Genomic DNA, 26,669 nt, shown 5'->3' on the forward strand with positions numbered 1-26,669 from the left:
ATAAACGTTAAAAAAAAAATTTAAAAAAAATTTTAAAAACATAAATAAGGCAACGTTAAATACCCTTTTCCACTTACATTGTTAACGATAAAAATGTTTGATAATCTTCAGACTCACAGATACTGTTGCTGTAGTTATTAAATGGAGACATTTTCTTGGAGGGCATTTTGGCAGTACCATACCTGTCAAAATTTTAGTTGCATGTGCCCTTTTACCTTGTAATTCGACCTCTAGTAATGTATTCCGCAGACAGATATCCTAAGGTTATTTCACAGATAATGTTGCAGATGTATGTAGATAATCTACATACAATGTAGAAGTCTGCTTATCCAGCTAATGGAAAGATACCTATCCTCAAGGTGTGTATTAAAAACAAAAAAACTAAAGTATGTTTCTGTTTATGTTTATTTGCATGAATGTGCATAGAACTTATATGGAAAAATATAAAAGAGATTATAACATGGTTGCTTTTGGGAAGTAGGGATGTTCAGGAGTAATTGGAGTGGGAGTTTAATAACTGTTCATTGTATGAATTCTGTACTTAAGACATTTTGGTGATACACATGTTAATCTTTCTCTTTTAAGTTGATGCCTTATGACTCAGGCAGTAGCTTTCATTCAGGCTGCATGGCCTTTACTGATTTCACTGTAAGGCTATTCTTACTGTACTATAAATGACCTTCGTCAGAACTTTTCTCTCTACTTATTAATCATTGAATAATTATTGAAAGGTGAATCTAGGTTTTAACTTTAGGCTTCTGTTAGAATGGCACCAATGGAATTCTATATAAATAGTAATAATTGGAAAAATGAGAATTTTGATGGGCTGATTATTAAAAAATTTCTGATATGTGTATATCTTTCAGGATGTTGCTGGAGCTCTGTCAGTAGAAGAGATCACTGAACAACTTAGTCTGCATAAATTGTGCTGTGGCCGTAGCTGGTATATTCAGGGCTGTGATGCTCGAAGTGGTATGGGACTGTACGAAGGGTTGGATTGGCTTTCACGGCAACTTGTGGCTGCTGGAGTATTGGATGTTGCTTGATTTTAAATGGAGCAGTTATTTAAACTTTTGTGGTTAAGAGTTATTTTGCACATAATATAAGAAATTCTACATCTCAAAGATAGTTTATTTAGGGTGTATATTTAAAATGAATCTTGGTTGGGGAATTCAGTACAATATGGCTTTGAAAAAAGTTACTCTTAAACATTTGACTGAACAGATTAAATTGCATTAAATAGGGACTTCTTAAATATACATGTTTTAAAACATACATTTGTTATTTAAGTTTTTCACATTATATGTGATCCCTTTGTTGGGAAAGAAGTAGTCACAGAGAAAGGGTAAGTGAAGGTTTATTGTTTCAGTGAAAAAAGAATAGCCAACTGAGTGCCTAATGCAAACTTTGTGAAGCAAATAAAACATAGCTGCTTTAACTTGCCTTTTCACTGGATTTTGGCAGTGTTTAATAGCAAAACACCAGTGACTTAATGAAATAGAATCCAAACTGCATCTTTGGGTAATAGGATTACTTTACTTTTATGTTCAATGTAACAACACTTTTAATGCTAAGAACTATAAACTACATAAAATTAGTATTTTATAGTGTTTTATTAAAACTTTCTCCTAAGCCCTTTTGTATAAAACCCACTGAGTCAGATGAAATGCTATCTAACTAGGTACGGCTGTCAGATTAGTATTAAACTGAAGAACAATAATAAAACTGTGAAAATCAGTTATGTTGTAGTTAATCTTCACTTATGAAAGACCCATTTCCAGGGTTGAACCTGGTTATATTATTTCCTAGGTCACAGCTCTAAATTGGTCCTTCTGTTTTTTCAACATGTTTAAAGTAGTTAGTAGGGTTCCTTTTAAAAATAATATTGCATCCTTAGTGGGAATGATTATAGGTAAAATGTAGTTAAGTTACACATAGAGCCAGGGTTGGCTTTAAGTAAAAGACAGAAGTAGAAATGCAGAAAACTACATTTATCTTTAGACAAGGCATTTAAGCAGTGGAGAATCAGTTACGTTAAGTGCTTTCCCAAAATAAATGCATTTATCTTGACAAAATGTTATCAAGGCTCTTCATAAGGCTTTGAAAAGTTATTTGAGAAAGAATATGTCTAAGAAAGGATAAGAAATGTTCAGATAGTTTACATCACATTTATTATGCAGTGTTGTAAAAGTTTTAAAATTTTCTGCTTTTTACTGTTTTTCATTTTTTTAAGGATACTCACTTATTATGGCAGTAGGATTTACATTTAAACATCGCTAGATTGCATTTTTATTTTTTATTAAATGCTCTTCATCCTTATAGATGAAGTTGAATCCTGTCTTATTAGTTCAACTGCTAGGAGATGTGGGTCTTAGGTGGCACTGTTTTGGTTCCGTCTCTTCAAATGTACTTTTGTTTGTTTAAAATAAACAGCATAACTTTTAGAAAACAAAGCGTTAGGAAAAAAAGTCCATCAGTGTTATGGGCACTGTGTAAATAAGTAAATATTTCATCCTTTATTTTTCAAGTAAAAGTCATGCTGTTACAAGTGTAATTTGTGCACATAAGTAATACTTATGAATTAAATTATTTAATATTTGATTACAATAACTGTGAAAAATAAAAAAATGTGTTAACATTTGCCTGTGAGCCCTTGAACTGTTTTCTCTACTAGGTAATTGAAAAAAAAAAAAAAAAAAAGTCTAACACTAACATGTAAACATGTTTTTCTTGTAAATTATTGTTTATTTCACCAATTTTGCTAAACTTTGTAATTCACATTCTTAGCATATTATTAAACGCAATGTAAAATATGTGCTTAGACCTGAGTATAATGTACATAATAGTGTTTGTGTGTGATTTTTTTTTTTTAAGAAATATTTTTCTCAGGCCCTTATGACTATTTGTGGTTGTATTCTTTCACTGATCATTAGTTAAGATTCTGCTAGTTCCCTCTGGGAAATGTCAAATTTAATAATGAGAGAGATGTTTTAAGTACAGTCTATTCGGATTTGCCTCCTAGCTCTGAATTTCTGTATTAAGCCTAAATATTATTGTATGGTTTATGTAAAGCAGGTTTTACAAGTGTGTAGCCCTGGTGTATAATTCCGGAATGCTTTATTATCACCAGAAGCCATTATTTGCATTACATATAGGCAGCAATAAAATGTTAAAATCATTTTAAAGAAGTCCTATCATTATTTCAAAAATTTGTTTCATGTACCATCTATCTAGTAATAGAGTATAGCTAGTAACCAATTAAAAAAGTAATTTGTGCTGTGGTTAAGAAAAAGAAAACAAAATGGAATAGGATTGACTTGCATGTGAAATTTGAGTTGTAGTTTATTAAAGATTTAGAAATAATTTATTCTGTAGTTGCAAGGTAAGTCTGACTTAAAATGAGTATTATAGATAGTGTCTTGAAAGGAGAAGTACAATTTTGCATTAAAGTGAAACTCCTGCCTTTTAAATTTTAAATAACTGTTTTAGAAAATGGCTGTGAAAACTTAGCTGTAGCCTATGAACTAATTTACTAAAAGACATTTTATGTATCATTGAGGTACCTTTCAATTTGCAAAGTGGTAAAAAGGAAGATTGTTCATTTTCCCTAAAAAAATAATGAAGAGGACGAATGTATCAGATGGTATCCTGCTAATAATTTAAAATATGGTTTAAAAAAGACTTCTAGGAAGATATGTTTTTAGGTCTACTGATTATGTTAAACTTGTGACAGGGAATGGCAATATTGATTAATCAAATATGATTTGCACTTAAGGCAAAATACTATTTCTGGGGGGCTTGGGGTATCATCACCACTTGGTGGCAGTATTATCAAAAATTTAGGAATAAGTTTTCAGCAATGATTAATTAAATTGCTAGGGAGATGTCTAGACACAGAAAATAGGAAGAAAAGATAAATGTCACAATGAAAAGTCATTTTATGTCTAAGTTCTACTTTATAAAAGGAGGACATAATGTTGAAGTAGCACAACTTGGCACATTCTTCATCTCACAAGTTTGTAGTACAAAATGGATAAAGGAAGTAGCCTGCTTATCAATAGAAGGAAAAGTTTAAGTTTAGATTTAAATATAAGAATGTGAATTCCCGGGGCTCCTGGGTGGCTCAGTCAGTTAGGCATCCAAATGTTGATTTCGGTTCAAGTCATGACCTCATGGTTTGTGGGATGGAACCCTGCATCAGGCTCTGTGCTGACAGTGAGGAACCTGCCTGGGATTCTCTCTCCCACAGTCATTGCCCCTCCCCTGCTTGTGTTTTCTCTCTCTCTCAAAATAAATAAACTTAAAAAAAGAAAAGGAAAAAAAGAATGTGAATTCCCTAAATATGTCTGTTGAGGTGTTCTTCTTTAACTTTTTGAAGAGTCTCTCTGGAAACTAGAAGCAGTGTTTCTTTTTTTATTTTTTAAATTTATTTTTATTTTATTTATTTTTTTAGAGAGAAAGAGCACAAGCAGGAGAGGGGCAGACACAGGATCTGAAGCAGGCCTCAGGCTCTGAGCTGTCAGCACAGAGCCTGTTAGAGGGCTCAAACTCCAGCAAGACCATGACCAGAGCAGAAGTCAGATGCTTTATTGACTGAACCACACAGGGGCCCCTAGAAGCAGTGGTTCTTAACAGCTCTGAAGTCAGGGGATGACTGGGTGGCTCAGGTGGTTAAGCATCTGACTTTGGCTTAGGTCATGATCTTGCAGTTCAGGTGTCTTGAGCCCTGCGTTGAGCTCTGTGCTCTAAGTTCAGAGCCTGGAGACTGCTTCAGAATTTGACTCCCTCTCTCTCTGTGCCCCTCCCCCACTCATGCTGTCTCTCTCTCAAAAAATAAATGTTAAAAAAAAAATGAAAAAAAAAGTTATGAAGTCAGGAGGGTAAGGGAAGAAAAAATGAAATCAATAGAAGTCTTTGAACTTACACTGTTTTATTGCTCAAATTTCTACTAAATGCTCCATTAGCTGTTAAAAGTTTTACTTAATATATACTTTCTTGATGGAGTATTTAGTAATGTAAAAAAAGATACTATTAACTTCAGGACAGAAAATTGGGATTTAGCTACATTAGGAAAATAATGTGTAAATAATAAATGAACCTGCATATAAAACCAAGGACTAATATTCATTTATTCAGATTCTTAAATTTAAATACTAGCTATAATACTCATTTAAATGTGACTTAACATTGCAACTAGAGGATAAGTTATTTCTAAATCTTTAATAAACTACTTCTTATTTATTTACTGAAGTTTTACTTACCCCTGCTTACTATTTTTAACAATGATTAAAAGGCAAAACTATTTGGCATGAAACACAAACCTAAGAAAAGAAAGGAAGTGGTATATTACTATCAGATTCTGATACCCTTTCTTAGTGGATCTAAAGAAACATGAGGGCAGATTATGTGGCATATATTAATATAGCAATATATATTAATGCATACAACTCTATTTAATATGGTTTTTGAGTCTCATGAGAAATTACATACGAGTGCGATTTGCCCAGATTTAGTCCAATTTCAGTTTATCACCTCCTAGGATAAGAAATATTGTGAGAAAAATGAAAGGCAGGGTTTTAAAAAAGGTCCTTTAATGAAAAATATAAAAACATAATATTGCATACTTGAAACATAATTTGGATGTTCAGCAAGTTCTAAGAGCTTCCTGTGTAAAATAACCCTGTGTTTAATATACATGTATTTCTATTTACACATACAATGAAACAAACCTTATTTTACTTGACAGTAATATTTATGATGCTGACATCCTCATAGGGCTTATCTGTTTTGGGATTGACTTTGACATTGGAGATCCTCTGTACAACTTCCATTCCTTTAGTCACTCGTCCAAACACTGTGTGCTTATTATCAAGCCAAGGCTGCATTGAAGGAGAAACGGAAAATCTTGGTAAACCCAGATTTCTTAAATTACACCCTCTGGGTAAGAAAATTACAGAGAATTTAAACTTATGCTTCATTTTTAATTTAATAAAAATATATACAGTTAATTTCATCTAGCAGCTTTTAAGAGTGATTTCCATGTTTATCTGAAAAAATATAACAGCATAATATAATGTTTAATTAGCTGCATCTTTCAGACCAAACGGACCTGAAAGATGTTTGCTAAAGGTAAGTTTCTTTGCATGGCTTAAAGAATACTGGCTAAGGCTTTAAAAGTTCTCTGTAGGAATCAGACCTGCAAAAGAGGCAGGAATTGTTTGGAATTGTTTAAGTAGCATGTGCTTTTGTAGTAGAGAGATGGGAATTCAAATGTTCGCTCTGCTACTTACTTGACCTTTGGCAAGTTGATCATGTCGCACTGTTTGTATAGTCATCTGTTTTTTAAAACTGGGTATAGTGATACTAGAAGTATTGTGAATATTACTTTGTGCCTGATGGGTAGTAGTTATATTTTTCTTCATTATGTGGTGCTTAATTCCAAAAAATAAAGTATAATAATTTTTATAATGTTGTGTAACTGCACAGCAATAGAGCTCAATATTCTTATACTGTATGTCGCAATATAAGTTGCATTCTGATATCAGAGATGTTAAAATATAGAAAAAAATGTCTTAAAAAATTTGAGAATTAATATACTCTAATCCCCCCCCCCCATTCTAAAGGAAACAGGCCCAGAAGTGAAATAATTTGTTTTCTATTGTACAATTAGTAGTGGCAAGGTGACTTAAACTCCAGAGTCCTGAGTTATGCAAGTATTGTTTTACAAAGCAAAATCTGATTTGTTAGGTAATTTTACATTTTCTCATCTAAACTGTTTCATTTTTTATATGCTGGCAGACATAAATAATAGTAGAGAATAATGCAGCTCTCTTTTACTGAATTCATTCTTAGATCATAACCTATGACAACTTACAGTTTATATGACAGCTTATAGACAATGCTGTTCTACTTACCGTTGGTACTACTGTTATAAAAAACTGGGATCCGTTAGTATTTGATCCAGCATTGGCCATGCTGAGTGTATATGGTCTGTCATGTCGTAATGTTGAATGAAACTCATCTTCAAATTCTCCTCCCCATATGCTTTCTCCTCCCATACCAGTACCTGTTGGATCTCCTGTTTGAATCATGAAGCCCTTAAGAGGAAGTATACAAAAAACATATTACACTGTACTTTTCTATATGTACGTTTTGGAATTTTATGTTTAAGTGTGTTTTATATTCAGTAAAATCTTTTTTTTTTTTTTTTTAAGTTTCAGAGAGAATGCACCAGTGGGGGAGGGGCAGAGAGAGAGGGAGATCCCAAACAGGCTCCACACCGTCAGCACAGAGCCTGATGTGGGGCTCCAATCCATGAAGTGTGAGCTCATGACCTGAGCCAAAATCAAGAGTTGGATGTTTAACTGACTGAGCCATGCAGGCACCCCTTTTCTTAATAGTCACTCTATCAAGTGATTTTATTAAAACCTTAGTAAGTTATACTTTAGATGATGTATTTCCACTGCTTAAACACAACCTTATTTCAGTTACTGAAACAAAACTGCAAAGGTCTCCTCATGAATAGTCATGTACTATCTTTCCCAATAATGCAATTAAAACCAATTAATATTGTAAATAAGTTTTAGATCTGTAGAGTGTATAAGGTTTTATATAATTGCCCCACTCTTCTCTCTTCCCTTTCCCTAAAATTCTGGATTGCCTGGTGAGTCATTTTTCTAATTCTTTCAGAACCCCCCAAATCTGATTATTCCTCCTGTCATTTCTCCTGCCATTTCTGAACCTATCAGTAACCAAGAACTACACTACTGCCCCATCCATTTTATGGAACAATGCTCAACAAAATCCTGGGACAAGTTCGTTCTGCTCTTCAGGTATTAATGGTGGTTCTCAAAGATTAAGTAGCATGATGTCTTTTCTATTATTTAAAATCTTATTTTCTAGATCTAGACCTTATTTAGTCACTAGGTATGAGTAACTTTAACTATTGGTTTTATCTCAGCATGCCCTTTACTCTGTGTCTGACCCTTGGGTTTAGCTGCTGACAAAATACTGGTGCAGTGCTTCTAAAAAGGTACCATGTTACTGTTCCTGCATTTATTCCAGATCTGATATTCATGACTATCCATTCTTCTTTTGGCTTAGAAAGTCCCATTTTTCCTATTCCTTTTTAATAAACTGATAATTGTGAGACAGGAAGATTCCTTGTGTTTAAACCTCTGGTTATGCAAAACACACTATTCCTGAAGTCATATAAATTTTGTATAACTTACCTTAATTATACGGTGAAATGTATGCCCATTATAATAGCCGTTTCTGCTATGAACACAGAAGTTTTCCACTGTCTTAGGGCACCTAGTAAGATATGTTAAAAATATGAAATCCATTCAGAGCATCTTAATATAGTTTTCTTTGCAGTTCTGCTTTCTACTGATACCTGCAATACCTTCTGAATGTTTCAGGACAGTCTTTTTCCATAACCTCTTCTCATCTCAGGACAGAAGAGATGAAAGATCACATAAGCCACAGTATATTAATATTGTTTAATATATTATCTTTAGATAAAGAATGCTTATTATATTTGAGTTTGACAGTATTTAAATTTCAAAGTCATTTAGCAGTTAAAAAAAGTACAGCTACAGCACCGTAAGATATGTATATTCACTGCATATAGTAGGTTCAGTTCCTGGGAAAGATAATTTTCTTACAAAAACAGCGTTATGGTACACTGACACACTTCCTAACCAAGGACCTGCTCTCTCTCAAATGGTATCTCCTAAATCTAATCAACTTTAAATGACAATCACACACTCAAAAGTATGAAGCTTTCTAAATGTTAACTAATCTCATGTGATGATTTAATCTCATGTTACAGCATTTAAAACATTTAAAACACTCATATACAAAATAAAGAAGTACTTTTAAGTAAAAGGGGTTGTAAAAGATGTCACTCTGTTTTTCGTTTTCATTTTTTTGGAGACAGACAGAAGTGGAGAGGGGCAGAGGGAGAGAGAATTCCAAGCAGGCTCCACATTCAGCAAGGAGCCTGACGCGGGCTCACCCCCATGACCCTGGGATCATGACCTGAGCCAAAATCAACAGTTGGATGCTCAAGTGACTGAGTCACCCAGGCGCCCCAAAGATGTCACTCTTTGGATCAAGAATAGCCAAAGATATTCTATTGGATTTGGCATTGCATGTTCATCTTGCAAACTTTTAAACTGTCCAGAATTCCTTTCTGCTTTTTTCAGTACATTTTTTGTTGGATTGATTGATCAATTATGTATGTATGTATGTATATATGTATGTATGTATGTATGTATTTATTTATATTAGAGAGAGCACAAGCAGGGGAGAGGGGTAGAGGAAGAGACAGAGAATCTTAGGCAGTGCAGAGCCCAACATGGGGCTCAATCCCATGATTCTGGGATCATGACCTGAGCGGGGATCATGACCTGACTGAAAATCGAGTTGAACACTCAATTGAACGAGCCACTCAGATGCCCCTTGTTGGAATTTTCAAAACCTATAGAAAGAACTAAAGAAGTAGTAGTGGAGGTCTAAGAAATGTAAGGAGGAAAAGGAATTATCCTCCCCTTAAAGATTTGCTTTGAGGGTAAAGCCAGTTATAACAAATGAGCCACAAAATATAGATGGGATGCACAGTTGATGTTAATATCCATTTATAAACCATTTTATAGTTTACATTCAGCACTTTCATAGCCATTTGTTTTGTATGCATAATAATAAACCTGTGAAGTGTGTGTGTGTGTGTGTGTGTGTGTGTGTATATATATATATATATATATATATATATATATATATATATATATATAAAATATCCCCATTTTCTAGAGGAACAGTTATCAGAAAGCTAAAGACAGACATTCTTTTCAAACCCTTCAGTTCTTTAAAATTCCTCAAGTTGAGGGGCGCCTGGGTGGCTAAGTCGGTTAAGTGGCCGACTTTGGCTCAGATCATGATCTCATGGTTCATGGGTTCGAGCCCCACCTACTTCAAATTCTGTGTCTCCCTCTCTCTTTCTGTCCTTCTCCCACTCATGGTCTGTCTCTGTCTCTCAAAAAATGAATAAAAACATTTAAAAAATTTTTTTAAATAAATAAAAAATAAAATTCCTCAAGTTGAAATAGCAATTTTAAGTTGCACAGTTTCTTCCAATAAACACATTTACATTGATGTTCATTTCAGACAAAAGACAGTACATACTCAACAGGAAAAAGTTTGATATGAATGTCTCCCATGCTTGTGTGGATAATGGCACTATCTGAAACACGTTTAGGTCCTTCAGCTTGAGTAGCTGCCATGACTTCTTCTTTAGAAGGTTTCTCATTAAAAACATCTCTGTCAGAATCTGCACTTTTTGTATCTTCTGGTTCTCGTTTGGTAAACTCAGAGGAAAATTAAAGAGAGTGAATGAATTAAATTTTTCATCTGGTTAAAATGTTATCAACAGTAAAATTTCATTTCTATCTATGGTATTTGAGCAAAGTAAGAATTCACATCAGAATAAGTCCTTACTGCAGCAATCACTTCCTATCACAGGATGTGTAATACAGTTAAATTATTTTTACACTTGCCTAACATAACAACAATCCATGCAGTGAAGGTGTATGGTTTCAAATGGGATTTAATTTCTTTTTGGGTGCACACTGAACAAGATGCACTTTTATTTGAGGTAGTTTTCTGCCTCTGCCCGCTAGTATGTTCTAACCTGTCAACCAGTGCTTACTTTTCACTATTTAGCTTGCCTGGGTTTGAATTCCATTCTGCTACTTACTAGTTACATGATTTTGGCAAAATAAATTCATTTCTTCCATTTCCTCATTCATAAATGGGGATAACTACCTCAAAATCGTACCTATTGCGAAGATTCAATGAAGGGATATAAAATGCTTGGAGAATAGTGCCTAATATGTAAAAGGCACTATATACATATTAATAATTGTTGTTATAATGAACAGAACCTGGTGCTAGGCAGGTTGAGGATTCAAAGATGAATCAGTAATGCATCTTGGCTAGTTTTTTTTTTCCTGCAAAGCCCCCATCTGTTCTATCTAAACCCTGAAGCTTGGAAGAAAGAATGTAAATTTTGAGTGAAGTTACAGAAATTTCAGGATACCTCAGGGAATAGGGAAAATTGAGAGAAATCTTTCAGTTGTTAAAACTTTGGACTCCTCTGAGCCTTTTTTTTTTTTTTTTAACTTGACTTTCAGGAAGTAGAAATCTTTTCTCCAGAGGAAGCTCTACCTGATTATCAACTGAGTTCCAGGAAAGTAAAGCCAGTGCCCCAGGCCCTGTCTTGCCTAATGTCATTCCAGATCTACTTGGATAAATTCCAAATAAAGAAACAACCAAGCTAGGATGTTGTTGACTTATCATCTTATTCTCCATTTTTCAAAGGAATGACAGACATTATCAGTTGTATGATTGATTTGTATGAATTTTTAAATAGGTATTTTAATTTAGCTCACATATTGAACTACCAAAGTTCATATTTTGATATTGATTTGAAAAGAGATAAAAAATTTACATATATGTATGTACCATTCTACTTTTGCTTACGAATATGTATGTCTAATAAAATGAAAGATAATTTTATGAACATGTTAGCTGTATAAAGATGCATAGTAGCTTTTTTTCTTCAATGTTAACAACACATGTGATTTAATCAACATAAAAGTAAACTTTAGGGGAAGAGAATAATCTATTAGTTTTTTGATAAAGAGGATAGAAAATTAGTATGTTTTTAGTGTATATCAAGAGTTAGCTTTTTTACCTTCAAAACAGTTAAATTACAGGTAAAAACAAGAAAAACTATTTCCCTGTAACCAGTATTATTTTTTGTAGCAATGACTTTGAAAGTTCTACATAAAATTTTCATCTTAAAAGAATGTATCCATTTTTTGGTTAAAAGCTTGTTTGGGATGAACTGCTATTTCCTACATTAATCAAATGCTGGCAACCTGAATAGCATCACAGCTACTTACAAGATATCAGATGAAAAGAATCAGTATACTAGAATGAGCCACACACTTTAACAAACCTGTGAACAGTGAAGAAAATATAATGCCCTGTATTTGAGGATTTTATATTACCTTAAGGAGGAGATGACAGTATTACAGATATTTAAAAAAAAAAAAAAAAAAGAAAGAGAGAAAGTAAACTATTCCAAAAACTGTGACACATAGAGCACAACCAGGCAGATGTAACTCAGACTTGATGTCAAGAGAAGGTTTCCAAGTAGGAACTGATATAAGTAGGAACTGGGGACAGGTATGTGATTGGCAGAAGGAACAGCCTGAGTAAATGCCTTGAGGTAAAAAAACAACACTCAGCTATTGCAAACAGGATCAAGTTCAGTCAGAGTAGCAAATGAACTAAAAAATGAAGCAAGATAGGTAGAAGAGCCAGCTAATATAGATAGTTGAGGAGCCATTAAAGGATTTTAGGCAAATAACCAAATTTGGGATTCAGTCTCTGACTGCAGTGTGAAGGACAGAATGGTAGGGCAGAGGTCTCTACACTTTAGATTTTTCTGCTTGGTTCAACAGTTAGGACACGGCTACTCCTAGATAGTTTAGACAGTTTGATTCTGAGCCCAGTCTTAGTTAACATGTAAAGTACTTGTAGTTCTCTAGGGAAAAAAAAAATTGTCAGGAATATAAACTTTTAAGGTAGCACCATTACAAGAGAGTTAAAAGGTAAAAAAAGAAATATGCTTAGAGAAGCAAGTGTGCAAGTTCAGGGAAGATAAATTAAGAACAAAAGATGAAAAATAATCTTTTTTAGAACTTTTAAAACCCCATAGCAAAAGCTATTTTGGATGCAATTATTACCATAACCACTTACTTCCTTACATCTTAGACAACATAAATAGTTGTAGAAGCCAGGTCGAAGATTTTTCAAAACAGGAGGGAAATCAGTACAAAATCGAGTCCTAGTTAAAAATTATGCAATATTAATGTTTTAAGATGGTATTCTGGTTGTTTAGAAAGCATGCTATTATTGCCAACATTCTCTTCAGTTGAAAGCACAACCTAAGAAAATAAATCTCCAACCAAACTGGAAGAATTAAGGCCTATTTCCTAGTATTTCCGCATACCATGTAAAATCTATTCTTTTTAAAAGATGTACAAACTATTGTTGGGTCAGCTTGAATATTTTGAAGAACAGGATTTTCAGAAGCTTTCATTTCTATAGTAGTTGCAGCACGATGTTTTTTGGCTATTCCCTGGAACAGAGCCAACTGCATCACTCTAATATTTTCCTGCTTGCCTAAGATGCGCACACACCTGGAAAATACAACAATGTTTTATACAGTAAAATACCACGATTAATTCCAATTATAAAAATTTTATAGATAAAATCTAGAAATCAACTATCCTTTACCTTTGTATAAAATAATTACTAAAAGTTTTTTAAAAAGTGTTTCTCTACCCCCTTCCCCAGAAAGAGTTATTTTAAATTGGATGGAATTTTCTGGTTAAAAAAAAACAAAACACAATCATTCATGCATAATTTTAACCTATCCCTATTATCTTAATCTTTTTGCAAGCCTTCAAAGATTCTATACTGTGAAGAACTACAATATAAATTTGTTTCTATGTGAGAATGTACAGACCTACATTTTTTTCTCTTTAAAATATACTTTTAAGTTCTTTTCATTTACATTCAGTGTTAGTATCTGATTGTAGCTATTTTGTACTAAAACCAAATGGACTGTTTGCACAAAAGGCTTATTGTGGTTTCATGCATTTTAACTTCTGATTTTATGTCTAGCAGGATGTAATGCTGAATTCTGTGGTTAAAATATTTGGCAACATTTAATATGAACCAGGCTAATTTAAATCAATAAGCAAAAGAGAGATTGAAACTTGTTAAAAAAAAAAACCAAAAAAACAAAAAAACAACCTTGAAACTATGCATATCTTTTTTTCCATTTCTTTTACAAACATGAGTGGAAACTTTTTACATAAGATTATAAACAACCAAAAGACCACAAAAAATCCAGTCAAAACATTTGGTTAAGTTTAGACATTTGGGACCATTCCACTTGTCTTGGAACAAACAAAACTCCCTTTGTTTCCCTGAAAGAGGAAATGGTCCCCCATAAATGAATGCACTTTTAAAAAACATCTTATTAAAGCTTACCGGTTTGTTTCTACATTTATAACTTTAATGCCTAGCATTGTTCCATATAGCACGAAGTGTCCAGTTTCATCAAAGACTATGTTAATTAATCTTACTGCATCCACCTTCTCCAGCTCACGTTCAACAGCCATTCGTCGGCCAAATTCCATGTCGGGTAGCTGTTGCCTCATCTGCTGCAGTTCAGTAAACATCTAGGGAGTAAACAAAAAAGCTATGTGATAAAGGGAATGAGAATTTAAATAGAAGCACAGTACACATTAAAAGCCACTGAAAATTTGTGTACTTATAGGTTACCTTAAAGAGGATTCTAAATTCCATACGCAGGAAATAAAAAGACATTAGTAAGTTCAATCGTAAAATAATAGTATTTACACTAACTGCTGCTTCTTAATAAAAAAAAAAACAGTTAATGTAACTACTGTCTTCTGTACAGAAAAAAGGTATCTGCTGCCTTTTATAAGCCACAGACTAGGGACACCTGGGTGGCTCAGTTGGGTAAGCGTCGGACTCTTGATTTCAGCTCAGGTTATGATCTCATAGTTAGGAGATTGAGCTCCACATCTGGCTCCATGTAGGGCTCCATGCTGGGTGTGGAGCCTTCCTAAGATTCTCTCTCTCTCTCTCTCTCTCTCTCTCTCTCTCTCTCGCTCTCGCTCTCTCTCTCTCCCCCCCCCCCGCCCCTCCTCTACTGTGCTCTCTCATAAATAAATAAATAAATAAATAAATAAATAAATAAATAAATAAATAAATGCCACAAACTAGTACTTTCCAATAGGAAGATAATGCAAACCAAGCATGTAATTTTAAATTACCTAGTAGCTACTTAAAGTAAAAGAAACAGGTGAAATTAGTCTCAATAAGGTTTTATGCCCCATATATCCAAAATATAATCATTTAAACTTTACTCAATACTTAAAAATTGAGATAGAAGCACCTGGCTGGCTCAGTCTGTGGAACATGTGTCTCTTGATCTCAGGGTTGTAGGTTTGAGCCCCATGATGGGTACAGAGGTTACTTAAAATAAAATCTTAAAAAAATTTGAGATAAATTATATTCTATTTTTTTTTATATTAAGTATTTGAAATCCTGTATTTTATAATTTCATCCTGTCTCAATTTGGACTAGCTACATTTCAAGCACTCAACAGCAACATGTGGCTAGTGGCTACTACACTGGACACTGTAACTACAGAGTGTAAGGTCCCTGTAAAAGGATCATGGACCTGACATGATATAACAAGCACTCAATTTTTATTGAATGAACTCTTATTATTTCATTAATTTATAACAATTTCATGATATTTTAGAAAATGTTTCAAGTTATTTTTATAGAGAACCCAACACAGATTATCATTAGGTAAATGTCATTTACGGTAGATGAATATTTTTATAAATGCTCTGTAGCTTATTTGGTTTTCTTTTCTTCAGATATTTAACACAATTTTCAGATAAGGTCACATCTCAATTACTATGTATTATCACACTATAAGCTTCTCCCCCATTAAGATCTTTCGTTTCCAGACATTTAGGGAATCAAACAGCAGAATTCAACAGCAGGTCTCCACTGGAGATAAAAAGAAGCCAAGCTTATGTCCAGTCTACTTATTTTCATGCTTGTGTTAACTGGAAATCCCATTTTTCTAGATATGGAAAGAACAACAATGTACACAACTCCATAAAAACAAAAGGAGGTATATGCATTAGGGAACAACATGAAGCAAGGGTCTTACAGGACAGAAAAAAAGCCTGTTGGTCATTAGGTTTTCTTATCTCCAGTCTCTGAGACTACTTGTTTATTCATATGCTAGAAATAGCCTAGCATTTTTATAGAGAGGGACCCCTGATTATTTTACTAGATTAGATTCATTTTCATGACTTAAAGTTTGTAGACGGTTGTCTGCCTGCGTGCAAGTATTTCATAAATGTTAATCCAACCTGATAAATACAGCAGTATCTTTTTACAGTATTCTAGCCTTAATAGCAGGGCCTCTGTGATACACAACTGTGTAACCATATGCATATCTCATTAACTGTGAGATTCCACTGATTTACTACCCACTATCATTCTAATTAATTTACTCAGCATTTGTTTTAGTTGTTGTTGTTGTTGTTGTTGTTTGGACAATCTCTCATTTTGAATCTCACTTCTGTCATAAGCTTTACTACTGACCTCATCTTATTTCAGCCCTCAACACTTGTTGAAGTCAATAATGAAGAAACAGAGTATTCGTGTTAAGAAATTAATATCCAGAGACTGTGTTCTTAAATATTTCTTTTGCTGAGGAATCTTCAGAGAGCTGCAAGTTGGTAAAAGGCCTTTAAGTTATATTTAAGTTGAACTAATATCTAGTTACCAGCTGCCATTAATGAAGAAAACATCAGTTTTCTCCTATTCTTCAAAGTAGAGTGGAAAGCTGTTCTCTTCCAAAAGGAAAATGAGTCAGGAGGATGATCTAACAACCAGATCTTCACATGTGTCTGGATTCATATTACTTCAGGTAGATAATCCACCCAACTTAAAGCCACTTGCCACCAAACAAGAGTGTCACTAAGAAGAGTAACAGAATTTAAGACCTTAATGCAAGGAATCTAAACTGGTTACTACCAACAATGTAGAATTATTATACAATAAACAGTACTGCTATGAAGAAGGTTCAACCCACAGACTCTCAGAGGATTCAACATACCATTAGCAGTTAGAGAACACTTGAGGGAAACAGGTGATCAGACCCAATTTCCACAAAAAACTGTTAACTTTGCATGGATAGAAAGTCTTATTCTACAACTACATGCTTTAACAAATTCTTGTTAGCAGTAATTATGTGTCACATATTGTTGTTAGTGCTGGAGATACAAACATGAGCCAAAACAGATAAGGGAGCATAGATCACATAGAGTTTAGTCTACTAGGGGTTGATATGTAGTAATCAAAAATAAGACCAAGCCAAATGGTCTAAGAGAAAATAAACAGAGTGATATTGAGTCACATAAAAAAAAAGTTGTCCTAGGTTAGACAAATAGTGAATTCCCACAGGAAGTGACTCTTTAAATGAGATTTGAAGCTTAAGTTCAACAGGTAATGGAAAGAACAGAGGAGGGGTGACACCAGGCAGCAGGAACAGCATAGGCAAAGGCCCTGTGGTGGAAGACATGTTCAAGAAACTGAAATAAGGCGTAAATGGCTAGTGTTAAGAGGCAGATAGAAAAGTGAGTGACAGTAGGCTAGAGTGGTAGGCAAAGGCCACAATAAGGCAGGCTATGACTTCGGTCTTGATTCAAAGAACAATAAGAAGTCACTAAGAGGTTCAAAGAATGAAATGATCAAATATGCACTTAAAAAATTTGCTCTGGATGCAGTGTGGATAACTGATTAGGAGGAAGCCCGAATATAGGCAGTAGGCCATGAGACAATCCAGGCAAAAGATCATGAGCTAGGGTAATGACAGCTATGCTGAAAAGAAAGGGATAGATTTTAAGCATATTTAGAAACTAAAATTGACAGGATTCATGATGAATTAAATAGAGGGTAAGGAAAAAGAGTTAAGAAGTTAAGGATGACGCAGGTTTGTGGCTTATGCAAGTAAATGGATATTGGTGCCATTCATGAAGACAGCAAAACAAAACAAAACAAAACAAATGGCACCATGTGTATTCACAATAGTAAGATGGAGAAATCAATTTGGGAGTAGTCATATGAATAGGCAGGAGTGAACAGAGAAAAAGCCACACAAAAGAAGGATGATTGGCTCAGAAGATATCACATCATAAACCCTGGGAAAAGAGTTTTCAAGAACACTGCAAGAGAGCAGACAGATCAATAATATCTTCAATGTGCTAAGAGAAAATAACCATCAATGTAAATATCTATATCCAGAAAAAATATCTTTTAGGAATTGCACAAAATAAAGACACTCAGAAAAGGAAATTCCCATTAAACTTATATTGCACTTACACTTAGTGATTCATCAAAGACTCTCATGAGTTTTCCAGTTAAAAATCTGAAAATTCTAACTTTTCTATCAGAACCAATAGTAGCTATTTTCTTCCCATCAGGTGAAAAACATATGCTGGTTGGATAAGCCTTGCACTTGGCAAACTCATACAAATCGGTGTCAGTTTTATATTCCCAGTTCACATTTTTGGGGAACTTATATTCATGAGGAGGCCCAGTCCAGTATTCAATCATTCCAGATTTATCAGAAGACACTATTGCTTTATAAACTGCATTCAGCCGTATCTGAGTAAGAGGTGATGTATGGAGCTTGTCAAAAATATGAAGCGGCTGGTTATCTCCTCGACCATCATAAATGAAAATTTTTCCTGTGCTCTTCTCAGAAGCAGCAACTGAAGATATGGCATCCCCTGGGCAATAGATCCACTCACATTGTCCAGGAAAATAGCTAAAATAGTGAGGGGAAAAAAGAAGTTAATACAACAAGTAAGCATAATTATCCACTCTCACCACCAGAACAATGTCCTGGCCAATGATTTAGTTAGTTTCGGATTCCTTGCTCTAAAGTAGCAGAAATAGAAACTGGGGAGGAACAACTAGTTTTCCCTTTCTGACCTCATTAATCTAATGGTAATAACTTCTGAGGATTTATCAGACCACATAGAAAACTTCCTACAGCAGATCATTTACTTCTTTTGGATAGATAAGAAAACCTAATCAGACCAGGGCCTTAAAATATTCCAGGGCATTGCCTTTTGGATCTCTAGGTATCAGTCTATTTTTAACTTATTTTTAAATAGGTTCATATCTAACAGTATACTTGATAAACTCATTCTTGAAATGTTTAAAATCAAAATATTTTAGTTATGACTATGATCAAAAGAAAAACATTTTGATATCACATTTTCATTATTAGTGACTTAATCTTACAACTATAAAGTTTGAACATGCTACCTGATAAACAAAGTACAAAAGAACTGGGACAGATTTAACCTGGGACAGATTTAACCAAAATACCAAACTTACACACTCAAATGAGTGTTGTCTCCTTCTAAGCAGTCAGTTAAAGAAGTTACAGTTATTCCAATGTTGGTGCTGATGCTCAAAACTTCTGGAACTCTTCTTTTAGAATTTCTACCAAAACTTAAATAATATCCCTACCAAAACTTAAATAATATCCCCAACATTTAAGAATAGATTTAATTTGTAAAAACAGCTAAAGTGTAGGTAAACAAAGCAGGGAATAAGACAAGATAACCAATATATATTTCTATTTGTAGTAAAAAATAAGTTCTGACCATAAGTAATGAGACTAATATCCTTTAGTGGCTCATCAACTGATTTTGAAGGAAATTCCAAAAGAAGTACTGCTATGTAATGAACTGTTGTTCTTGTCCCCCCACCATTCATATGTTGCAGTTACCCAAGGTGATTGATCTGGAGACAATTAGGAGGTAATTAAGGTTGAATGACGTCATAAATGTGGGGCCCTAATTCCACAGAAGGGAAAGAGGAAGATACCATTCCTCCTTACATCCTGTCCCCAAAGAGAGCCCTCACCACAAATCAAACCCTACTGGAATCCTGGTCTTGCACTTTCCAGCCTCTGGAACTCTGAGAAAATAAATTTCCTTTGGTTAAGCCACTCAGCCTATGGTCTTTTGTAAAGGCAGTCTGAACTAAGACAAGTCCTAAGACTATTTTTGACAATGCTAGATTTTCAAGGTGACATTCATTTAGACGTATATAAATTCAGTATGATATCTTAAGAAAGACATGCTTAAAACAAAGTATTCATCTCATTTCTGTAGTTCAACCACATGGTGTGGATATCAATATACTTTAAAGTTTAAAGTTACCAACGAATCACCTCAATTCCAAAATGTACATAAGCCTTATAAGACACAATACATATTACTGAAATAAGCAAAGCAAGGAGATTAATTCTAAGTACCAGCAAATTAGACATGATGGATCCTCATTATTTTATTAAGTAATGTTAAATGGATATAATGAATCCTTGTGATGATGCTATTTAAAAATTTCTGCTGTGATTAACAACAACAACAATAAAAACAGCAGAAGCCTCCAAAGAGCATCATAACAAGGATTCCTATCTACTTTTCCTAAGCAAAATTCAAAAGCACAGCTGGCAATGGCAATACATTCTGTTTAGAAATATCTACAAAATGGTGACAGTTTAAAAATTATTTCACTAAGTTAAAAAGTATATACTTTAAAAAAGACTCACCCAAGCTTCAGCATATTGATCATGTCAAAGTTCACTACATCAAACACCTTCATTGCTTTATCATCACCCACAGAACAGAACAATGCTCCCTCAGAGCTAACTGCAATACTCTCAATAACTCCTATTTAAATAAATCAAAACATTCTAGTAAATACCAATGAAACAGATATGCATGATTCAAAGAAAAAAAAAAAATTTAAAAGAAACTTTAACCAATACAATTTAAGACTCACACACACACACAGTGAAATTCTTACCCAGGTGACTACGAAAATGTTTAACAAATTCAATTCCCTCTTCTATTTTTTTCCAGAACTTAACATGTCCATCATGACTGGCAGTAATAATAAAGTCTGTCCTGCATACATAAAATTGTAAAAGTTAATTTGTAAAGCAGATCTATGAGTTATTTAGTACCCCCAAAGCAATCATTCACTGAGAATCTTTGGCTCTTTCAAAATATTTTTATTTTAAGCTTTCTTTATAAAGACCACCATATGAGGGTAGATTGAAAATGGCAAATTTTGTAGTTCTTTCCTGGATATCATAATAGTTGATGTGGCACTAACTTTAACCCCAAGAGCTAGGATCAGAGATGTGCTAGGACTTGACATTAAAAAAAAAAGAAATTTCACCAGGAATTTCAGTAGACCTTACAGCCCGTTAATCGTAAAATCACCCTGTAGGCAGTCTTTTCACATGGAAAACGTACTCATCTTCAAAAGGTGATAAATAACCAATGTACATTTGTTTTGTATCGTATCCAAGGTGTCTTGTTAAGTATTAGAAAGATTTTGTACAGAATAGTCTCCCCTTTAGGGTGTATAAAAATAGAAACCATCTGAATACCTACGGTATTGATATTACCTTGAATGCATTCCTTGTAGGAAATTGGAAAGAATATGTAGGACTTCATTTAACTTAAATTATTATAGAATCAGTGGCATTAAATAGAAATCCATGGTATCCTAAAGATACTTTTACAAATCATCTTCAAAACTGAAGCATTTTTATAAAATAAATTTTTCAGAAAAAAACAAAAAAAGATGTGTGAGACTTACTTGGTGCATACCACATGGGTGATAACATCTCTATGCATGTAACTGCGCTCATACATAGATGCACTGGGGAGATTTTCAAGATAGACTCTTTCAAACTCTAGAACTGAGGGAAAAAAAGTAAAGAAAAATTTATTTTAAACTGCAACTATATACTATTTTGCATTTTCTGTAAGAGTTTTCTACATTCTATTTTCTGTTGGGCACCTGGGTGGCTCAGTCGTTAAGCATCTGACTTTGGCTCAGGTCATGATCTCACGGTTCATGAGTTAGAGTCCATATTAGGTGAGCTCAAGCTCTGCTTCGAGGGAACACAAGCCCTCTTCGGGTGAGCTTGAGCACTGCTTTGGGTGAGCTTATGGCCCACTTCGGGTGAACATGAACCCCACTTCGGGTTAACACGAGGCCAACTTTGGGTGAGTCCCACTTCTCTCTGTCTCCCTCTGCCACTCCTTCGCTCTCAAAAAAAAAAAAAATTCTATTTTCTATTTTCTTCTATATCTTATTACATTTCTCTCAATTCACACGTAATGAAAAAAAAATCCAGTCTGTTATGTATTTCATAGTAGTGAACAGCACTGTTATTATTTAGTCATGACAGGTTCTCAGGTATTGTACAGATGCTTAACTGCCCTCAGAACTTAACTGAGTGATTCTGGCTTAATATTAAGGTTCCATTAAAAAAGAAAAACTTTGGGGTTCCTGGGTGGCTCAGTCGGTTAAGCGTCCAACTTCGTCTCAGGTCATGATCTCACGGATGGTGGGTTTGAGCTTCATGTTGGACTCTGAGATGACAGCTCAGAGCCTGGAGCCTGCTTCAGGTTCTGTATCTTCCTTTCTCTCTCTGTCCCTCCCCCGCTTGTGCTGTCCCTCTCTCTCAAAAACAAATAAACATTGAAAAAAAAAAAAACCCAAAACCTTAAAAAGTTTCATGAAAGTATCACAACCATCTTTCTAACCATTAGGAGAGCCAATTATTAGTTCTAATTTAAATAATTAACAAGAGACCAGTGGCCACCTATGGGTGTTTATCTTTAAGACACTAATCCTCTTTGAGGTCACTAGTAGTGGGGTTGAAGCAGATAAACATGATAAAATACTAAATAGATTTTTAGAGCTGAGAAAATCCTGGACTTCTCAACTTTTACCAGGGGCAAAACATTTGAAAAAGTGTTAATCTGAGGAGATATTTTGTTACAAGACCTATGAACCATATTACTAGCATAAATTGACATTATATGTGTATCTAATAAAATAATCCAACAAAGGCCAAACATGCCTACAAAAAGTTGCTAGAGCGGAGCCTGGGTAGCTCAGTTGGCTAAGTGACCAACTCTTGATTTTAGCTCAGGTCATGATCTCACAGTTGTGGGACTGAGCTCCACATTCGGCTCCACAACGAGTGTGGAGCCTGCCTGGGATTCTCTCTCTCCTTCTGAAAGCACACATGATCTCTCTCAAAAAAAAATTTCCAGGGCGCCTGGGTGGCTCAGTCGGTTGAGCGACTGACTTCGGCTCAGGTCATGATCTCACAGTTTGTGAGTTCGAGCCCCGCGTCGGGCTCTGTGCTGACAGCTCAGAGCCTGGAGCCTGCTTTGGATTCTGTGTCTCCGTCTCTCTCTGTCCCTCCCCTGCTCATGCTGTCTCTGTCTCAGAAATAAATAAACATAAAAAAAAAAATTTCCTACATTAAACATAATGAGATGTTTCATAGTTTTTCATAACTATTGTATAGCAGAGTCAAAGCTGTGCCCAATGAACTCCTTTCCCTTCATTTTTAATAACAGAACCACCATCTTTATATGTGCAAAATGACAGTCAGCTATAAGACGACCTTTCTCATCTTCTCCAGAGTTAGGTGTGACCATGTGCCAATGAAATAGAAGTATAAGTGTTATGTGACAGTCAAGAAGTCTCCTTCAAAAGTATTCCATTATTCCCTTTCTCAGTCCTATACTTGGGAACTGGGATAAGAGAACTGATTCTAATAACCACTCAGGACAAAGACGAGGGCCATATCTTAGTGATGTTAGGGCAGAAAACTGGAAAAAGCCTAGGTCCCTTTGAAGCCTCCATACCAATCCTAGACTGTTTACTTTGGGACTTCTTTTATGCAGCTAATACTGATACACATTCCTTTTGCTGTTTGTTAGTTTACTTGAGCAGGTATTTACTGAAAACAAAATAGGTTATAAGGCACATGGACATAAAGAAGTGGAACACATAGTTCCTACCTTTGAGAAACCATTTGGTTAATTAAAGGTAGTGTCATATAACAATTTATAATGTCTTTCTGAAAATGCATAGAAAAGTCTAGCGTCCAAAGAACATGTTAAAGAGGATAGCTCTTTTTCTAGAAAGCTAAACGCATGCCACACTCCCGTCTTTTTATTAAAAAATTTTTTTGCGGTGGCGCCTCAATGGCTCAGTCGGTTAAGCATCCTACTTCGGCTTGGGGCATGATCTCACTTGGGTCAGTATTTCGCAGTTTGTGAGCTTGATCCTCACGGTGGGCTCTCTGCTGACAGCTCAGAGCCTGCAGCCTGCTTCAAATTCTGTCTCCCTCTCTGTCTCTCCCCCATTCACGATTGGTCTGTCTCTCTCTCTGCCTCAAAAATAGACATTAAAAAAATTTTTTTTTAAATTAATAAATTTTATTATGCTCTAGTGACTGAGCCAGCCAGGTGCCTCAAACTCCTTTTTAGACAAAATCTTCAATGATTATTTTTCTAACATTTCATACATGTTTTTATTTTTAAATTTTTAATTATTTAAAAAAATTTTTTAATGTTTATTTATTATTGAGAGATAGAGACAGGCAGAGCATGAGCATGGGAGGGGCAGAGAGAGGAGGAGACACAGAATTTGAATGAGGCTCCAGGCTCTGAGCTGTTAGCACAGAGCCCGATGCGGGGCTCGAACTCACAAAGTGCAAGATCATTACCTGAGCCGAAGTTGAATGCCCAACCGACCGAGCCATCCAGGCGCCCCTAACATTTCAGACATGTTTTTAAATTTCAGTTTTTTTCAGGGTGCCTGGGTGGCTCAGTCACTTAAGCATCTGACTTTGGCTCAGGTCATGATCTCACAGTGAGTACATTCAAGCACATCAGGCTCTCTGCTGACAGCTCAGAGCCTGGAGCCTGCTTTGGATTCTGGGTCTCCATCTCTCTATGCCCCTCCCCCGCTCTCTCAAAAATAAAGAAACATTAAAAAATTATAAATTTCAGTTTTTTTCTTCAAACTGAATACACTATTGACTGGCTTAAATACAATAAGCATCTACTTAATTATAAACATTTTCACACCTAATTATTGCTGTATCTGTCTCAATTGTATTAAGTTTGTAAGATTTTTGTCTCTTAATACTAATATCAGCACTTTGATATTTTTTATGTTTCCATAAAAAAGGATATGCAAACATATTCTATTACAACTATAAGAGCATTAACTTTGTAATGTTCATTCATTCAATAAATACTTATTGAACACTTGCTATGTGCAAAGCAGTGGAGCAAAGCAGTCATGGTCTTTGCTCTTATAAGCTTACAGTCTTAGCAGTGGTGACAAATATTAATCAATCACAGACTTAATACACAATTATAAAATGCAGCAAGTGCAATGAAGAAGTTGCTATGGAAACATTTAACAAAAAGACCTAACTGTAAAAAAGATAACACTTTACGGGTGTCAATATACAATGTTCAAAAAACTAGCTTCTTCAAAATTTGGATACATAAAATTTGAAAGCTACCAAACACTTTACAGGTGTCAATGTACAATGTTCAAAAAAGTAGCTTCTTCAAAATTTGGATACATAAAATTTGAAAGCTACCTGTAAACTCAGGTGTTCAAAATTACCTCGGAGTTATGATCAGTGTTCTTTAGAAACCCAGCCCACACTGGAGAAACGACAGGCTTCCCAGAGGAGGCGATATTTGGAGATGAGTGCTCAAGTTGGACAACAGTTAGCCACCGGAAAAGGAGTGTGGGAAATTATTTCAGGTATACACCATACCCTGGCAGGCATCCAAAGAAGAAAAAGAGCATACCCCATTCTCAAGTGTTTTAACATGGCTAGAGTACAGCCTATGGAAGACAGGGTTAGGAAGCAGAAGCAATGGAAATGTGCTGGTGAGGTAAGGAGAGATCACATCGTGAAGGAACTTGTATGCCATGATAGGAAGTTTGGACTTTGTTTTTAAAATGAGAAATCACTGAAGAGTTTGAAGCAGAGAGAGTGATAAAGTAAGATTTGACCTTTCAGAAAAATCGTATTTTAATGGTTTTACACCAAGGAAGACATTTTATAGAACAACTTATGAAAATAAGAAAAACTTAACTTCCTTCCCTACCCTTTTTACTTAATAAAACTTGGTCACTATTCCACGAAAGTTGGAAAATACTTCAAGTCTTGGCATCTCCTGCGTGTGGTTTGAAAACCACAGACCGCGGGTTTTAGATGAAAAATTTGTTACCCAGTAAACTTCTGTAACTTTCCTAGGTCAGAAACTCATTATTGGAAGAGACAGGATTAAAATGATCTTTACCTACTCTTTACGATTCTAAATAGGCACCGCCATCTCGCCCTCGGTCCCCGCGTGCCCCAAGAGACTAAGTGCACTCCTGAAATAAAAGCTTTCAAGAGAACTGGACTCTTTGACGTTTAATAAATCGGAGACAGAAATTCCAACCTAATGCGCCCGCTATAGGGGTTAAATGAGAGGCGCTTAGCACATAATAGGTAGTGAGTATAAGTTAGCTTTAGCATCTATTAGAACACGTTCCTATAACACATCTGTGACTAACATTGTTAGATAGTAGCAAAAAGACGCTGTACTCAGCCCAAATCATTATTTCGGGGAGAACGTGCTAGTAGAGAATGACCAGAAAACAGAAGCTGACCCTCTGTTCTGAGGGCATAAAACCCCGCAAGCACACACCATCTGATTTTTGAGTCTGGTTTGAAATTTCCCAGTCTGGGGACGCAGATTCCAATTCGCCCTGTGTCTATCGCTGTAGCTACCTTTCCTCTTCTTGGCCAATGTCGCCTCTACAGGTAAGGGCCCAACCCAGCGCTCTTCATTTTCCTCTTCGTTCTCTTGGGCCACAGCCACAACCACTGTCAGCTCTCTTTCGCCGAGTTCCGTTTTTTCCGGCTCCCCCGTGTCCCGGCGCCTTCTTCTTCTCAGCTGTGAATCGCTACCACCTTCGGACGCCATATTGCCAGAGTTGTCAAACAAGGCGCGACACGACACAGCTCCCCTACCAATCCGCAA

At 35.1% G+C, this 26,669-nt stretch overlaps 2 protein-coding genes across 5 annotated transcripts in view; one reads left to right on the plus strand and one right to left on the minus strand.

Moving 5' to 3' along the window:
* Nucleotides 1-3,178, plus strand: part of TRIM23 (tripartite motif containing 23) — a 43,216-nt gene extending 40,038 nt beyond the window's left edge. The window contains exon 11 of one of the 2 annotated variants that reach the window (XM_019414351.2): nt 867-3,178. In XM_019414351.2, coding sequence (XP_019269896.1) covers nt 867-1,046 — 180 coding nt within the window. In that variant the 3' untranslated portion in view covers nt 1,047-3,178. The remainder of the gene's footprint in view (nt 1-866) is intronic. The other variant, XM_019414352.2, reaches the window with a different exon arrangement.
* Nucleotides 3,179-5,574: 2,396 nt separating this feature from the next.
* PPWD1 (peptidylprolyl isomerase domain and WD repeat containing 1) lies at nt 5,575-26,634 on the minus strand. Of its 3 annotated transcripts, none has more exons than XM_019414345.2 (11): nt 26,417-26,634; nt 21,394-21,496; nt 20,590-20,690; nt 20,333-20,453; nt 18,082-18,529; nt 14,131-14,321; nt 13,082-13,271; nt 10,186-10,367; nt 8,232-8,313; nt 6,915-7,097; nt 5,575-5,879 (listed from the first exon to the last, which is right to left on the minus strand). In XM_019414345.2, the coding sequence occupies exons 1-11, from the start codon at nt 26,610-26,612 to the stop codon at nt 5,736-5,738; spliced, it is 1,941 nt and encodes a 646-aa protein (XP_019269890.1). In that variant the 5' UTR covers nt 26,613-26,634; the 3' UTR covers nt 5,575-5,735. The 3 variants fall into 3 exon arrangements, with proteins under 3 accessions (XP_019269890.1, XP_019269891.1, XP_019269892.1); XM_019414346.2 differs by having other exon boundaries at nt 26,334-26,447; XM_019414347.2 differs by lacking the exon at nt 26,417-26,634 and having other exon boundaries at nt 20,333-20,355; nt 20,665-20,690; nt 21,394-21,445.
* Between the last annotated feature and the right edge of the window lie 35 nt (nt 26,635-26,669).

Source organism: Panthera pardus, unplaced genomic scaffold (assembly GCF_024362965.1).
Source record: "Panthera pardus isolate Hobbes unplaced genomic scaffold, ASM2436296v1 HiC_scaffold_2, whole genome shotgun sequence".
In the NCBI taxonomy this organism is placed as follows: Eukaryota; Metazoa; Chordata; class Mammalia; order Carnivora; family Felidae; genus Panthera; species Panthera pardus.